General features: G+C 37.0%; 1 protein-coding gene across 1 annotated transcript; it reads left to right on the forward strand.

Moving 5' to 3' along the window:
* The first annotated feature begins 516 nt into the window (after nt 1–516).
* LOC132549881 (kielin/chordin-like protein) lies at nt 517–18,037 on the forward strand. The gene is made up of 6 exons (XM_060213849.1): nt 517–730; nt 10,576–10,726; nt 12,677–12,825; nt 15,417–15,560; nt 15,904–16,065; nt 17,901–18,037. The coding sequence occupies exons 1-6, from the start codon at nt 517–519 to the stop codon at nt 18,035–18,037; spliced, it is 957 nt and encodes a 318-aa protein (XP_060069832.1).
* Nucleotides 18,038–18,197: the final 160 nt, after the last annotated feature.

The following is an 18,197-nucleotide window of genomic DNA, read 5'->3' on the forward strand; positions in this document are numbered from 1 at the left end:
AAATGTGCTACAACTTGCAGTATCTAAAGTCGTGACATCGGCCCGATATCTATAAATAACATATTGAAATCGGAAATCATCGAACGCCCTCTAGAGGAGATAAGTGAACTAAGACGTGCTGTCAAGACCTTTTACAGGACGTTAATGTGACTTTATACAGCAGATGAAAAAATTGTTCACCTCGATTTAGTTAAGTCACGTGACAGATGTTATATTGATATTTCTGAATTCATTAAGTTACTTTAGGGTGTCTTGGATTCAAAATTGATTATGAATAGAAAAAAACGAAAAAGTTCGCCATGATGGATTTTTCAATCTCTTTGTGTATACTGTGAAATGCGGTAAAATTGATGTCTGGTGTGAGTATATGGTGAAATGCGGTAATGTTGATGTCTGGTGTTAGTATATGGTGAATTATGCTCATTCGTAATATCTGGTGCCTGTATACGATGAATTACGGTAATTTTTATATCGATATAACTGAGAGTAGACATGTACACAATAGATAATGTAACGATGTTACATGTATTGTGTGGAGCGTTTCTATTTGTAACGGTATACACGGAGTCCCGTGGGGCCGGAATACAGCGGTCGGATTCCAAGGACTGTCCATTCCCCTGTACCCAGGGAGGTGTTCATTACTGCTATCCTTTACCTTGTCCTCTCCCACCCTGCTCCAATCCTGTAACTACCCCAGGGGAATGCTGTCCTCACTGTCCTAGCATTACAGGTAAGATCGTGACGTCATTACGTTGTTATTAGTACTAATATAACACGTCATTACTATTACTGACGTCACCAAAAAGTCATTACTATTACTGACGTCACCAAAAACGTCATTACTTGTACTGACGTCACCAAAACGTCATTACTTGTACTGACGTCACCAAAAAACGTCATTACTATTACTGACGTCACCAAAAACGTCATTACTTGTACTGACGTCATCAGTAGCCACTTTCCATTCTTACCGCTGTACGGATATTGGTGACAGAATTTATTCATAAAATAATAAAAGTCAATTATTCGTTACGATATTGCAATATTGTTTACAAATTTTGTTGCAGAAAACATCTAATTCGTCTAGATATACAGTAATTTGATGAATTTAAAAGACAAATTTATACATCGCTCTGTTGTAATTTACAATTTAATTTGCTAATTATCACCAAAATATTATTCAAACTTTTGATATGATTTTTTTTCTTTTATGAATGCCATAAGCGTTTTTTTTTTTCTTTATTTAAAAACCCCTTGTTTTGTTGCCTAGTTTACCAAACCACGGGAACAAATCTTTGATTTATGGTGGTTGGAAAGGCTTGATAATAAACTCTGTAAACTCGTCTCAGTTTGGTCACTAACGCTACCATGTACGATGGTGAAGGACTGACATTACGATAATAATACAAAACAAACGGACTGTGCCATGACCCGAGAACTTTGAAACGCGAGGACGACAAAATTGTGACCGCTAGTCTAAAGACCATCAATTGATATCACCTCATTAAGAAAAATGGTGTTTAATATTATTATTGTCAGAAATAAGCAATAAATAATAAAGAAAGAAAAAACAGAAAAAAAAACCCCGGAAATATAACAACATCAGAGACCTTAAAGTTTCTTTTGATTTTGTGTCCAAGTTTTCGTCATCATGTTATTTTGGATCTTTAGCGGTCACTTACTGCTGTTTCCTGTTATTTTGGATCTTTGACGGTAACTTACTGCTGTTTCCTGTTATTTTGGATCTTTGGCGGTCACTTACTGCTGTTTCCTGTTATTTTGGATCTTTGCTGGTAACTTACTGCTGTTTCCTGTTATTTTTATCTTTGCCGGTAACTTACTGCTGTTTCCTGTTATTTTGGATATTTGACGGTGATTTACTGCTGTTTCCTGTTATTTTTTTATCTTTGCCGGTAACTTACTGCTGTTTCCTGTTATTTTGGTTATTTGCCGGTAACTTACTGCTGTCTCCTGTTATTTTTATCTTTGGCGGTATTTTACTGCTGTTTCCTGTTATTTTTTATCATTGACCGTAACTTGCTGCTGTTTCCTGTTATTTTGGATCTTTGACGGTAACTTACTGCTGTTTCCTGTTATTTTGGTTATTTGCCGGTAACTTACTGCTGTTTCCTGTTATTTTTATCTTTGGCGGTAACTTACTGCTGTTTCCTGTTATTTTGGATCTTTGACGGTAACTTACTACTGTTTCCTGTTATTTTTATCTTTGACGGTAACTTACTGCTGTTTCCTGTTATTTTGGATCTTTGACGGTAACTTACTGCTGTTTCCTGTTATTTTGGATCTTTGACGGTAACTTACTACTGTTTCCTGTTATTTTTATCTTTGACGGTAACTTACTGCTGTTTCCTGTTATTTTGGATCTTTGACGGTAACTTTCTGCTGTTTCCTGTTATTTTGGATCTTTGACGGTAACTTACTGCTGTTTCCTGTTATTTTGGATCTTTGACGGTAACTTACTGCTGTTTCCTGTTATTTTGGATCTTTGACGGTAACTTACTGCTGTTTCCTGTTATTTTGGATCTTTGACGGTAACTTACTGCTGTTTCCTGTTATTTTGGATCTTTGACGGTAACTTACTGCTGTTTCCTGTTATTTTTATCTTTGTCGGTAACTTACTGCTGTTTCCTGTTATTTTGGATCTTTGACGGTAACTTACTGCTGTTTCCTGTTATTTTGGATCTTTGACGGTAACTTACTGCTGTTTCCTGTTATTTTGGATCTTTGACGGTAACTTACTGCTGTTTCCTGTTATTTTGGATCTTTGACGGTAACTTACTGCTGTTTCCTGTTATTTTGGAGTTTTGACGGTAACTAACTTACTGCTGTTTCCTGTTATTTTGGATCTTTGCCGGTCACTTACTGCTGTTTCCTGTTATTTTGGATCTTTGACGGTAACTTACTGCTGTTTCCTGTTATTTTGGATCTTTGACGGTAACTTACTGCTGTTTCCTGTTATTTTTATCTTTGGCGGTATTTTACTGCTGTTTCCTGTTATTTTTTATCATTGACCGTAACTTGCTGCTGTTTCCTGTTATTTTGGATCTTTGACGGTAACTAACTTACTGCTGTTTCCTGTTATTTTGGATCTTTGCCGGTCACTTACTGCTGTTTCCTGTTATTTTGGATCTTTGACGGTAACTTACTGCTGTTTCCTGTTATTTTCGATCTTTGGCGGTAACTTACTGCTGTTTCCTGTTATTTTTTATCTTTGCCGGTAACTTACTGCTGTTTCCTGTTATTTTGGATCTTTGACGGTAACTTACTGCTGTTTCCTGTTATTTTGGATCTTTGACGGTAACTTACTGCTGTTTCGTGTTATTTTGGATCTTTGACGGTAACTTACTGCTGTTTCCTGTTATTTTGGATCTTTGACGGTAACTTACTGCTGTTTCCTGTTATTTTGGAGTTTTGACGGTAACTTACTGCTGTTTCCTGTGATTTTGGATCTTTGACGGTACCTTACTGCTGTTTCCTGTTATTTTGGATCTTTGACGGTACCTTACTGCTGTTTCCTGTTATTTTGGATCTTTGACGGTAACTTACTGCTGTTTCCTGTTATTTTGGATCTTTGACGGTAACTTACTGCTGTTTCCTGTTATTTTGGATCTTTGACGGTAACTTACTGCTGTTTCCTGTTATCTTTGACGGTATTTACTGCTGTTTCCTGTTATTTTGGATCTTTGACGGTAACTTACTGCTGTTTCCTGTTATTTTGGATCTTTGACGGTAACTTACTGCTGTTTCCTGTTATTTTTTATCTTTGACGGTAACTTACTGCTGTTTCCTGTTATTTTGGATCTTTGCCGGTAACTTACTGCTGTTTCCTGTTATTTTGGATCTTTGACGGTAACTTACTACTGTTTCCTGTTATTTCTATCTTTGACGATAACTTACTACTGTTTCCTGTTATTTATCTTTGGCGGTATTTTACTGCTGTTTCCTGTTATTTTTTTATCATTGACCGTAACTTACTGCTGTTTCCTGTTATTTTGGATCTTTGACGGTAACTTACTGCTGTTTCCTGTTATTTTGGATCTTTGACGGTAACTTACTGCTGTTTCCTGTTATTTTGGATCTTTGACGATAACTTACTGCTGTTTCCTGTTATTTTGGATCTTTGACGGTAACTTACTGCTGTTTCCTGTTATTTTGGATCTTTGACGGTAACTTACTGCTGTTTCCTGTTATTTTGGATCTTTGACGGTAACTTACTGCTGTTTCCTGTTATTTTGGATCTTTGACGGTAACTTACTGCTGTTTCCTGTTATTTTGGATCTTTGACGGTAACTTACTGCTGTTTCCTGTTATTTTTATCTTTGACGGTAACTTACTGCTGTTTCCTGTTATTTTGGATCTTTGACGGTAACTTACTGCTGTTTCCTGTTATTTTGGATCTTTGACGGTAACTTACTACTGTTTCCTGTTATTTTTATCTTTGACGGTAACTTACTGCTGTTTCCTGTTATTTTGGATCTTTGACGGTAACTTACTGCTGTTTCCTGTTATTTTGGATCTTTGACGGTAACTTACTGCTGTTTCCTGTTATTTTGGATCTTTGACGGTAACTTACTGCTGTTTCCTGTTATTTTGGATCTTTGACGGTAACTTACTGCTGTTTCCTGTTATTTTGGATCTTTGACGGTACCTTACTGCTGTTTCCTGTTATTTTGGATCTTTGACGGTAACTTACTGCTGTTTCCTGTTATTTTGGTTATTTGCCGGTAACTTACTGCTGTTTCCTGTTATTTTGGTTATTTGACGGTAACTTACTGCTGTTTCCTGTTATTTTGGATCTTTGACGGTAACTTACTGCTGTTTCCTGTTATTTTGGATCTTTGACGGTAACTTACTGCTGTTTCCTGTTATTTTGGATCTTTGACGGTAACTTACTGCTGTTTCCTGTTATTTTATCTTTGACGGTAACTTACTGCTGTTTCCTGTTATTTTGGATCTTTGACGGTAACTTACTGCTGTTTCCTGTTATTTTGGATCTTTGACGGTAACTTACTGCTGTTTCCTGTTACTTACTGCTGTTTCCTGTTATTATGGATCTTTGACGGTAACTTTCTGCTGTTTCCTGTTATTTTGGATAATTGACGGCAACTTACAACTGTTTCCTGTTATTTTTATCTTTGACGGTAACTTACTGCTGTTTCCTGTTATTTTTTATTTGACGGTAACTTACTGCTGTTTCCTGTTATTTTTCTTTGACGGTAACTTTGTTATTTTGGATCTTTGCCGGTAACTTACTGCTGTTTCCTGTTATTTTTATCTTTGGCGGTATTTTACTGCTGTTTCCTGTTATTTTGGTTATTTGCCGGTAACTTACTGCTGTCTCCTGTTATTTTTAACTTGCTGCTGTTTCCTGTTATTTTTTATCTTTGCCGGTAACTTACTGCTGTTTCCTGTTATTTTGGATCTTTGACGGTAACTTACTGCTGTTTCCTGTTATTTTGGATCTTTGATGGTAACTTACTGCTGTTTCCTGTTATTTTGGATCTTTGACGGTAACTTACTGCTGTTTCCTGTTATTTTGGATCTTTGACGGTAACTTACTGCTGTTTCCTGTTATTTTGGATCTTTGACGGTAACTTACTGCTGTTTCCTGTTATTTTGGATCTTTGACGGTAACTTACTGCTGTTTCCTGTTATTTTGGATCTTTGACGGTACCTTACTGCTGTTTCCTGTTATTTTGGATCTTTGACGGTAACTTACTGCTGTTTCCTGTTATTTTGGTTATTTGACGGTAACTTACTGCTGTTTCCTGTTATTTTGGATCTTTGACGGTAACTTACTGCTGTTTCCTGTTATTTTGGATCTTTGACGGTAACTTACTGCTGTTTCCTGTTATTTTGGATCTTTGACGGTAACTTACTGCTGTTTCCTGTTATTTTGGATCTTTGACGGTAACTTACTGCTGTTTCCTGTTATTTTGGATCTTTGACGGTAACTTACTGCTGTTTCCTGTTATTTTGGATCTTTGACGGTAACTTACTGCTGTTTCCTGTTATTTTGGATCTTTGACGGTAACTTACTGCTGTTTCCTGTTATTTTGGATCTTTGACGGTAACTTACTGCTGTTTCCTGTTATTTTGGATCTTTGACGGTAACTTACTGCTGTTTCCTGTTATTTTGGATCTTTGACGGTAACTTACTGCTGTTTCCTGTTATTTTGGATCTTTGACGGTAACTTACTGCTGTTTCCTGTTATTTTGGATCTTTGACGGTAACTTACTGCTGTTTCCTGTTATTTTGGATCTTTGACGGTAACTTACTGCTGTTTCCTGTTATTTTGGATCTTTGACGGTAACTTACTGCTGTTTCCTGTTATTTTGGATCTTTGACGGTACCTTACTGCTGTTTCCTGTTATTTTGGTTCTTTGACGGTAACTTACTGCTGTTTCCTGTTATTTTGGATCTTTGACGGTAACTTACTGCTGTTTCCTGTTATTTTGGATCTTTGACGGTAACTTACTGCTGTTTCCTGTTATTTTGGATCTTTGACGGTAACTTACTGCTGTTTCCTGTTATTTTGGATCTTTGACGGTACCTTACTGCTGTTTCCTGTTATTTTGGATCTTTGATGGTAACTTACTGCTGTTTCGTGTTATTTTTTTATCTTTGCCGGTAACTTACTGCTGTTTCCTGTTATTTTGGATCTTTGACGGTAACTTACTGCTGTTTCCTGTTATTTTGGATCTTTGCCGGTAACTTACTGCTGTTTCCTGTTATTTTGGTTATTTGCCGGTAACTTACTGCTGTTTCCTGTTATTTTTATCTTTGGCGGTATTTTACTGCTGTTTCCTGTTATTTTGGTTATTTGCCGGTAACTTACTGCTGTTTCCTGTTATTTTGGATCTTTGACGGTAACTTACTGCTGTTTCCTGTTATTTTGGATCTTTGATGGTAACTTACTGCTGTTTCCTGTTATTTTGGATCTTTGACGGTAACTTACTGCTGTTTCCTGTTATTTTTTATCATTGACCGTAACTTGCTGCTGTTTCCTGTTATTTTTTATCTTTGCCGGTAACTTACTGCTGTTTCCTGTTATTTTGGATCTTTGACGGTAACTTACTGCTGTTTCCTGTTATTTTCGATCTTTGGCGGTAACTTACTGCTGTTTCCTGTTATTTTTTATCTTTGCCGGTAACTTACTGCTGTTTCCTGTTATTTTGGTTATTTGCCGGTAACTTACTGCTGTTTCCTGTTATTTTGGATCTTTGCCGGTAACTTACTGCTGTTTCCTGTTATTTTGGATCTTTGACGGTAACTTACTGCTGTTTCCTGTTATTTTGGATCTTTGCCGGTAACTTACTGCTGTTTCCTGTTATTTTGCTGTTTCCTGATCTTTGACGGTAACTTACTGCTGTTTCCTGTTATTTTGGTTCTTTGACGGTAACTTACTGCTGTTTCCTGTTATTTTGGATCTTTGACGGTAACTTACTGCTGTTTCCTGTTATTTTGGATCTTTGACGGTAACTTACTGCTGTTTCCTGTTATTTTGGATCTTTGACGGTAACTTACTGCTGTTTCCTGTTATTTTGGATCTTTGACGGTAACTTACTGCTGTTTCCTGTTATTTTCTTTGACGGTAACTTTTGCTGTTTCCTGTTATTTTGGATCTTTGACGGTAACTTACTGCTGTTTCCTGTTATTTTGGATCTTTGACGGTAACTTACTGCTGTTTCCTGTTATTTTGGATCTTTGACGGTAACTTACTGCTGTTTCCTGTTATTTTGGATCTTTGACGGTAACTTACTGCTGTTTCGTGTTATTTTGGATCTTTGACGGTAACTTACTGCTGTTTCCTGTTATTTTGGATCTTTGACGGTAACTTACTGCTGTTTCCTGTTATTTTGGATCTTTGACGGTAACTTACTGCTGTTTCGTGTTATTTTTTTTCTTTGACGGTAACTTATTGCTGTTTCGTGTTATTTTGGATCTTTGACGGTAACTTACTGCTGTTTCCTGTTATTTTGGATCTTTGACGGTAACTTTCTGCTTTTTCGTGTTATTTTTTTTCTTTGACGGTAACTTATTGCTGTTTCGTGTTATTTTGGATCTTTGACGGTAACTTACTGCTGTTTCGTGTTATTTTTTTTCTTTGACGGTAACTTATTGCTGTTTCGTGTTATTTTGGATCTTTGACGGTAACTTACTGCTGTTTCGTGTTATTTTGGATCTTTGACGGTAACTTACTGCTGTTTCGTGTTATTTTTTTTCTTTGACGGTAACTTATTGCTGTTTCGTGTTATTTTGGATCTTTGACGGTAACTTACTGCTGTTTCGTGTTATTTTGGATCTTTGACGGTAACTTACTGCTGTTTCCTGTTATTTTGGATCTTTGACGGTAACTTACTGCTGTTTCGTGTTATTTTTTTTCTTTGACGGTAACTTATTGCTGTTTCGTGTTATTTTGGATCTTTGACGGTAACTTACTGCTGTTTCGTGTTATTTTGGATCTTTGACGGTAACTTACTGCTGTTTCGTGTTATTTTGGATCTTTGACGGTAACTTACTGCTGTTTCGTGTTATTTTGGATCTTTGACGGTAACTTACTGCTGTTTCGTGTTATTTTGGATCTTTGACGGTAACTTACTGCTGTTTCGTGTTATTTTGGATCTTTGACGGTAACTTACTGCTGTTTCGTGTTATTTTGGATCTTTGACGGTAACTTACTGCTGTTTCGTGTTATTTTGGATCTTTGACGGTAACTTACTGCTGTTTCGTGTTATTTTGGATCTTTGACGGTAACTTACTGCTGTTTCGTGTTATTTTGGATCTTTGACGGTAACTTACTGCTGTTTCGTGTTATTTTGGATCTTTGACGGTAACTTACTGCTGTTTCGTGTTATTTTTTATCTTTGACGGTAACTTACTGCTGTTTCGTGTTATTTTGGATCTTTGACGGTAACTTACTGCTGTTTCGTGTTATTTTGGATCTTTGACGGTAACTTACTGCTGTTTCGTGTTATTTTGGATCTTTGACGGTAACTTACTGCTGTTTCGTGTTATTTTGGATCTTTGACGGTAACTTACTGCTGTTTCGTGTTATTTTGGATCTTTGACGGTAACTTACTGCTGTTTCGTGTTATTTTGGATCTTTGACGGTAACTTACTGCTGTTTCGTGTTATTTTGGATCTTTGACGGTAACTTACTGCTGTTTCGTGTTATTTTGGATCTTTGACGGTAACTTACTGCTGTTTCGTGTTATTTTGGATCTTTGACGGTAACTTACTGCTGTTTCGTGTTATTTTGGATTTTTGCTGTTTTGTTATTTTGGATCTTTGACGGTCACTTTCTGCTGTTTCTTGTTATCTTTTTTCTTTGACGGTAACTTACTTCTGTTTCGTGTTATTTTGGATCTTTGATGGTAACTTACTGCTGTTTCCTGTTATTTTGGATCTTTGACGGTAACTTACTGCTGTTTCCTGTTATTTTGGATCTTTGACGGTAACTTACTGCTGTTTCCTGTTATTTTTATCTTTTTCTGTATTTTACTGCTGTTTCCTGTTATTTTGGTTATTTGTCGGTAACTTACTGCAGTTTCCTGTTATTTTGGATCTTTGCCGGTAACTTACTGCTGTTTCCTGTTATTTTCGATCTTTGGCGGTAACTTACTGCTGTTTCCTGTTATTTTGGATCTTTGACGGTAACTTACTGCTGTTTCCTGTTATTTTGGATCTTTGACGGTAACTTACTGCTGTTTCCTGTTATTTTTATCTTTGGCGGTATTTTACTGCTGTTTCCTGTTATTTTGGTTATTTGCCGGTAACTTACTGCTGTTTCCTGTTATTTTGGTTATTTGCCGGTAACTTACTGCTGTTTCCTGTTATTTTGGTTATTTGGCGGTAACTTACTGCTGTTTCCTGTTATTTTGGTTATTTGCCGGTAACTTACTGCTGTTTCCTGTTATTTTGGTTATTTGCCGGTAACTTACTGCTGTTTCCTGTTATTTTGGATCTTTGACGGTAACTTACTGCTGTTTCCTGTTCTTTTGGTTATTTGACGGTACCTTACTGGTGTTTCCTGTTATTTTTTATCATTGACGGTAACTTACTGCTGTTTCCTGTTATTTTGGATCTTTGACGGTACCTTACTGCTGTTTCCTGTTATTTTGGATCTTTGACGGTAACTTACTGCTGTTTCCTGTTATTTTGGATCTTTGACGGTAACTTACTGCTGTTTCCTGTTATTTTGGATCTTTGACGGTACCTTACTGCTGTTTCCTGTTATTTTGGATCTTTGACGGTAACTTACTGCTGTTTCCTGTTATTTTGGATCTTTGACGGTAACTTACTGCTGTTTCCTGTTATTTTGGATCTTTGACGGTACCTTACTGCTGTTTCCTGTTATTTTGGATCTTTGACGGTACCTTACTGCTGTTTCGTGTTATTTTGGATCTTTGACGGTAACTTACTGCTGTTTCCTGTTATTTTGGATCTTTGACGGTAACTTATTGCTGTTTCGTGTTATTTTTATCTTGTTTATTGAATGACTTTGAAAATGACTGAATGTGTTTGAGACATTTTTTTATATATTGATGATGTAGATGGTCATGACGTGGCGAACAAGACCTGCCTACACCCATGTGAGGTAAACGGACATCATTTCTGTTTCCCTCCTCCGTGTCCCCTACCGCCATGTGCCAACCCAGTGACCCGTCCAGGCCAGTGCTGTCAAACCTGTCCAGAAGGTAACAGGTCAATTTCTTGTCCTCACTTGGATAGCAGAGACGTGGTCGGTCTCGTTTAAATTTAGTCCTTTATAATGGTGCTGTATAATTCTGAGTTGTTTAAACGTTTTTAAGGGATGGTTAATTCCTTATCAATACAGATAAAGAGTTTTTTGTACCAGATCCAATTTCATTAATCAATTCCAAAAGTGAAATAAATGCTTGTTGTTTTGCCTGAAAATGTATGAAATGATCTTTATTTATTCCACTTGTTATTCCCTATATATTTTGAATAAATTCTGATTGGTTCAGTGGATTTCAAAATTATTTACACTTATATTAAGATATTTTCATCTTTCCGCAAAGTCATGATGAGAATGATATCCTGCCAATGGGCAAGAACATGCTCAAGCAAACTTGAGAACGTGAGCAAAAGTTGAGCACACAATTTTTCGTGAATACGGCTTAAGCATGAGAATAGATTAGGTGAGCACAAAACTTGAATTTTGGGTACAAAACCTTGAACATGAGAACGGTTTCGTGAATACAGGCCCTGGAGTTTGAGTATGAGAAGGTTTCCGTGAATACGGGCCCTGGAGTTTGAGTATGAGAAGGGTTCCGTGAATACGGGCCCTGGAGTATGAGTATGAGAACGGTTTCGTTCATATGGGCCCTGGAGTTTGAGTATGAGAACGGTTTCGTGAGTACGGGCCCTGATCTTGGTCTCCTGGTACTGTTGCTCGGTGTAAATATTTTGTTTTATATTTTGTCATAGTTTTGCTGAATATTTATTTTGTTTAAAGATTTGATGGAATATTTTGTCTTTATTGTTGTATATATATACAGTGTATATTGTATTCGCCCGAAGAATATTTTAAATTTACCAGTTTTCATACGGACAAATAAGATAACGTCTGATTTTTGTTATCATATGGCTGAACAGTTCACAATTTTATAATGAGGTCATCGACATTCAACTTTTAGAATTTTAGGATTGTGATAGATATTCATTAATAGATGTATACATCGTAAATTGTGATAACTCTGAATCACGCGCTTTCTGAATACCCAGTTACAGTTACAACAGTATAGGTATATTTACTGTGAAGGGCGATTAATATAATATTATAATACGGAAAAGACGTGGTGTTCCTGAGTGATAAGCGTTTTCTGATTTAGTTTACTAGTTTACTAATATCACAAAAATTGATGGAATGACAACGGATTAGTTTAAGAATCAAGCACATCAAACTTCATCATCACACATGATGTTTGAACTAAAAAGATATGGCCAATTTGCGTCCATCTATATATATGTGACGATATTTTCCCCAAAGACACGACGATTTGATCTACTGTAATTTTGTTATGATATTTTGACATTTTTCTCTTATATTTTTTTTCTATGATTGACTTTCCAACATTTACCTGTATTTAAATTATTTATGCAATGTTTAGCCCTTCAAAAACAAAAATGACCAACATGGCAACATAATCAAAATCCAAACTCAAATTCAATAAATTATGGCAAAATATGAACAAAGAAAGATTTACACGGAAATCCTAAAAAACAAAGAGAAAAGACCAGATGTTCCGGAAGAGTAAGCGTCTTTTGCTTTATCCACGTTACCCATCATGTAAACCTTGATTAATCCAAGTAAGTAATGTCGTGTTCTCAAATGAGAATATGGTTACAACAGCAGAACCAACAGGCAAACTAACGAACATCAAACACGTTCAAATACATACCACATAAGATAATGGAATATTCTAAATGACGGTCATAACACCTCCCTATCATTTTTCATCAGCTTGCATCTCTCGAAATCTTACATGGCAATCCGTAAGTGAGAACAAGCCTTTGAAACAACTGCGAATGTAAACAACATAGAGGATTCTGTGATGTTACTCTAAAGTAATGGGAAATTTAGGGAAATTGAATCGATCGCGCTATCGTGTAATGTTTCTTTTCAGAAAGCGTTGCGGTCGGTAAACGAGAGGATTCTGACTGTGTCCATCCGTGTACACAAGGTGGCGTCAAGTACTGTCAACCTATACCGTGTCCCTTCCCACCCTGTGATAATCCTGTCACCACGCCAGGGGAGTGCTGTCCACACTGTCCTACAGGTGGGTCACATAAACATCCGGCCTTTGTTGTAAATAACAATACGTGGGTGGCCATTCGACGTCATAATTGTTGGTATAAAAAGGCGAAGGTTTCAAAATGACTGTTCCACTTGACGGATTACAATACCAATACTGATAACTGTTCCACTTGACGGATTACAATATCAGTCCTGACAACTGTTCCACTTGACGGATTACAATATCAGTACTGATAACTGTTCCACTTGACGGATTACAATATCAGTACTGATAACTGTTCCACTTGACGGATTACAATATCAGTCCTGACATCTGTTCCACTTGACGGATTACAATATCAGTACTGACAACTATTCCGCTTGACGGATTACATTATCAATAATGACGACCGTTTCACTTGAGTGATTATATTGTCGATAACGAATTATTCATTTTCAATTTAAACGAAGATACTATTTCATAAGACATCACCATATGTACTGAATACAGGTAAAGCATTCAACTTTGATGGTATGGTATGTATTGTTGTTATAATTGTCACACCATGACAGTTTGACGCTTCCTCGATGGCAATTATAACCGTTCTGAAATGCATCTGTTGATACGGTTAGTGGAACATCTTTAACAGAAGCATGTTTCACTGAAGGTGTCAGTCCTGTTGTTATTCTTATTGTAATCTGGCAGTACCAAAACTGCAATCCACGAGAACCAGCATTGCCATCCGGAAGTACCAATACTGCAATCCGGAAGTATCAATATTGTAATCCGGAAGTGCCAATAATGCTATCCGGAAAGATCAATACTGTAGTCCGGAAGTACCAAAACTGCAATCCGGAAGTACCAGTACTGCAGTCCGGAAGTACCAAAACTGCAATCCGGATGTACCAGTACCGTAGTCCGGAAGTACCAAAACTGCAATCCGGAAGTACCAGTACTGCAGTCCGGAAGTACCAAAACTGCAATCCGGATTTACCAGTAGTGTAGTCCGGAAGTACCAAAACTGCAATCCGGAAGTACCAGTACTGCAGTCCGGAAGTACCAAAACTGCAATCCGGATTTACCAGTAGTGTAGTCCGGAAGTATCAATATTGTAATCCGGAAGTGCCAATAATGCTATCCGGAAAGATCAATACTGTAGTCCGGAAGTACCAAAACTGCAATCCGGAAGTACCAGTACTGCAGTCCGGAAGTACCAAAACTGCAATCCGGATGTACCAGTACTGTAGTCCGGAAGTACCAAAACTGCAATCCGGAAGTACCAGTACTGCAGTCCGGAAGTACCAAAACTGCAATCCGGATTTACCAGTAGTGTAGTCCGGAAGTACCAAAACTGCAATCCGGAAGTACCAAAACTGCAATCCGGATTTACCAGTAGTGTAGTCCGGAAGTACGAGTACCGTTTTCCGGCTCTGCCAATCTTTATGGTTGGGCTTTCCTTGAAGATCTTACGTATAATTTAAGAGACCTAAACGTAGGCCATCGAATATAATGAGAAGCTGATGTTTAAATTTGTATCTTTGTATAAAAAATTTGCCTTGTTATGAGTTATTTCAAATTACATCAAATGTAGACGTTAGTAAAGCAACACATACTACATCATCAAGCTAGTAGGATCACCAGCTGGTTCCCATTTATTGTACAATTGGTGATAGAAAAAGTAATATTTTGCGTGCAAGACTAAGAAATGGATCTAGTACATTAAATAATGACTTATTTCATGCAAATTTAATTGATTATCAACACTGCCAATGTGGTCATTCTGTTGAAGACACATACCATTTCTTTTTTGTTTGTAATAAGTATGCAGACCAAAGAATTATTTTTTACCGAGAACTAAATGATTTCATCCCATTAGACCTGCAGCTAATCTTACATGGAAGTAATGAATTATCCAAAGACGAAAACAGTAAAATATGTCTTCACACTCAGCAATTTATTATTAATACAAATAGATTTTGATCCACCTCTCTCTCCTCCCCTCCTCACCTTCTGTCTTTCCATCTCGCTCTCTTTCTACTCTCTCCTTTCATCTCAGCAGAACTCGTTTTCTATAATATATTTAAAAAGCCACCTTGAATATGTATATTTTGTAAACATGTTGTTGGGAAAGGGCTTAATATAAGTTGGATAACTTGTGCCCAATCCCTTGTATATAACATACAATAAAATATGTTTAAATCAAAACCAGCTGGTGTTTCTGTACCAATACATTTTACAGAAAGTCCCCACTCATGTAAAGTTAACGGTAAGGTATACTGTCACTCCCCCGGATGTCCTCCACCGGAACCATGCCCTAGGTCAGTGCTGACCCCATGTGACTGTTGTCCACACTGTGAAAGAGAGGGTGTGTCTTGTTCCCCAATATTTATTTCAAACAGGGAGTGTTGGTTGATATCGGATTTTCTCGTTTGTTTGAGAAATTACGTTTGCCGAGTAGAGAACTTTCAATGATGACCTCAGGTCTAGGACGTCTTTATCAAGCGTTAATTGGTAACAAACATTTTTTTTTTCTCTCTCAGCTGGTGAAAACATGTTTATGGGATGAACAATTATACTTTGTTAAAATGACTGAATGTGTTTGAGATATGTTTTTTGTGATATTGATGATGTAGATGGTCATGACGTGGCGAACAAGACCTGCCCACACCCATGTGAGGTAAATGGAAATCATTTCTGTTTCCCTCCTCCGTGTCCACCACCGCCATGTGCCAACCCAGTGACCCTTCCCAGCCAGTGCTGTCAAACCTGTCCAGAAGGTAACAGGTCAATTTCTTGTCCTCACTTAGATAGCAGAGACGTGGTCGGTCTCGTTAAAATTTAGTCCTTTATAAAGGTGCTGTTTAATTCTAAGCTGTTCAATTTTTTTCAGAGATAGTTAATTCCTTATCGATACATGTTAATTATTTTATTATCACCATGACAACAATTATCAAAAGGTATTAATATATACACTTATCGTCCTTTAGGTGACGATGTAGCTAAAAATACCACGTGGTATCTCTGTGGATTTACCACTATTGACCTTGACCTTGTCGAGTGTGTTTAACTTGCAACTGTTATGGTGATTTATTTTACTAAGAAAGAAATTTGTATTTTCAGACAACATGGAGAAGGATCAACATCCGGTTCAGAGGTCACCTGAATGGCCCGACCCCTGGAGATGTTATCCTCCTCCTCCCTGCCCTCCGCCCCCACCTCCTCCCTACTGTAACGTCAGCGTCATCCAGCCATACGATCTTTGCTGTGAGGTTTGTGAAACAGGTAATCAATTTAATTATAATTTAAACATATTTTATTGAATCAAATGGATTGGGCAGAAGTTATCAGGTTTATACTTCGCCTTTCCAAATAAAATCTAGCAATATACACCAACAAAATAATAGTTATATGATCAATGAAGTAGTAACGATTGTACGGACAAGTGAATTTTCAAATTTTCGAGGCAACCTGCCTCTTTATCAAGACACAAATATCACATAAATTACATCAAATACCTAGATCATAAAACAAATACAAAGTTATAAACTAAAATCGAGAATGGTGGTGTAGAATAGGTGTCTCGATAATCCTTTCGGCCAATGGACCTTTAAATGGAGCGCAAAAAAACATCATAAGTTGATGGTAATTCAAATATCAAGAATGTTTTATATGAATGTCGGTGAGATGATAGCTATATATGTTCCGCGTCTTTCTGATGTTCAATAAGTCGGACCCAGAATCCCCTGCCTGCTTCTCCGATATATGATGTGTCGCAGTATACGATTTAGCATATGTATTCTGTAATGTTATTTCGGACGTTTTGTGTGTAGGATGTTTCGGGACTTGTGACGATTTACGGTTGTTGCAATGGTACTGCGCTATTTACTAACCGCGCTATTTACTTACCATGGTGTTTATTTACCACGGTATTTACTTACCACGCTACTAACTTACTACTGTATTTACTTACCACTGTATTAACTTACCACGGTATTTAATTACCACGGTATTTACCTACCACTGTATTTACACGGTATTTACTTACCACGGTATTCACTTACCACGGTATTTACTTACCACTGTATTTACTTACCACTGTATTTACTTACCACGGTATTTACTTACCACTGTATTTACCTACCACTGTATTTACACGGTATTTACTTACCACGGTATTTACTTACCACTGTATTTACTAACCACTGTATTTACTTACCACTGTATTTACTAACCACTGTATTTACTTACCACTGTATTACTTACCACGGTATTTACTTACCACTGTATTTACTAACCACGGTATTTACTTACCACTGTATTTACCTACCACTGTATTTACTTACCACGGTATTTACTTACCACGTATTTACTTATCACGATATTTACTTACCACGGTATTTACTTACCACGGTATTTACTTACAAATGTATTCATTACCACGCTATTTACCGTTGGAAACAAATCGTGTGAATGGTTTCTGACAGACCACTGATGTAAAGGATGACATGTCTTTTAGATTTGTTCTTTTTCCCGGTATTTCGTTTGTTAGTCTGTTCTTTGCTTTCACCAAATTCCTTGTTAACTTTGTTACTTTCCCCTTTAGGGTATCTATATATTTCCATGGCGCTGTGGATGTGATATTTCGTTTGTTAGTCTGTTCTTTGCTTTCACCAAATTCCTTGTTAACTTTGTTACTTTCCCCTTTAGGGTATCTATATATTTCCATGGCGCTGTGGATGTGATTTTTATTCTTAATGCTTGTCTTGCCCTTTTGTGATAGTCGTTTAATCTGTATTGAGCAAAAGTCGTACAACGACTAGCTTCTGGTTTTCGCGTAAGAGTTGGTAAAGTGTTTGACAGGGACTTTGATTGAACGAGATCCTTCTTTGATTTAGATCATGATATTATGGAAATCATCATTATGTCCTTTCTAAATGTTTTGGTCTTTATTTTCTTCTTGTGTCATAATTAAAGATATTGTGAAGGTGGTTAGAATGGAAAATTTAAGAGAGTTTCCGATGGAGCGTATAAGCAATAAATAAACGATGATAAGTATACAGCAGACAGTTCCGAAAGAAGACCTTCTTTGTTCTAACATGTTCCTCTGTCTGTTTTAGCCTGTCCAAATAGGTGTAAATGGCTGGATGATATATGGTGCAATCCCCCAGCCTGTCCACCTGTTCTGTGTCCGAACGCCACGTTGACAGAAGGTGACTGTTGTCCCCATTGTGAAGCGGATACTGACCACCAATAGGAGAGTCATCACGTCCATATTAAAAAGTCTTCAGTGATGTTTCTAGTATGTTATCTTATATATCTATGTAGCAAAAATACTGAATTACAAGTAATTTCTTAAGTGATGATGTAGGCGTTTGTCACACAAAAAGTAAGAAAATATATCATTATTTCAATTT

Source organism: Ylistrum balloti, unplaced genomic scaffold (genome assembly GCF_031769215.1).
Source record: "Ylistrum balloti isolate Yb309-2 unplaced genomic scaffold, AGI_CSIRO_Ybal_v1 Utg370086, whole genome shotgun sequence".
NCBI classification, from domain to species: Eukaryota; Metazoa; Mollusca; class Bivalvia; order Pectinida; family Pectinidae; genus Ylistrum; species Ylistrum balloti.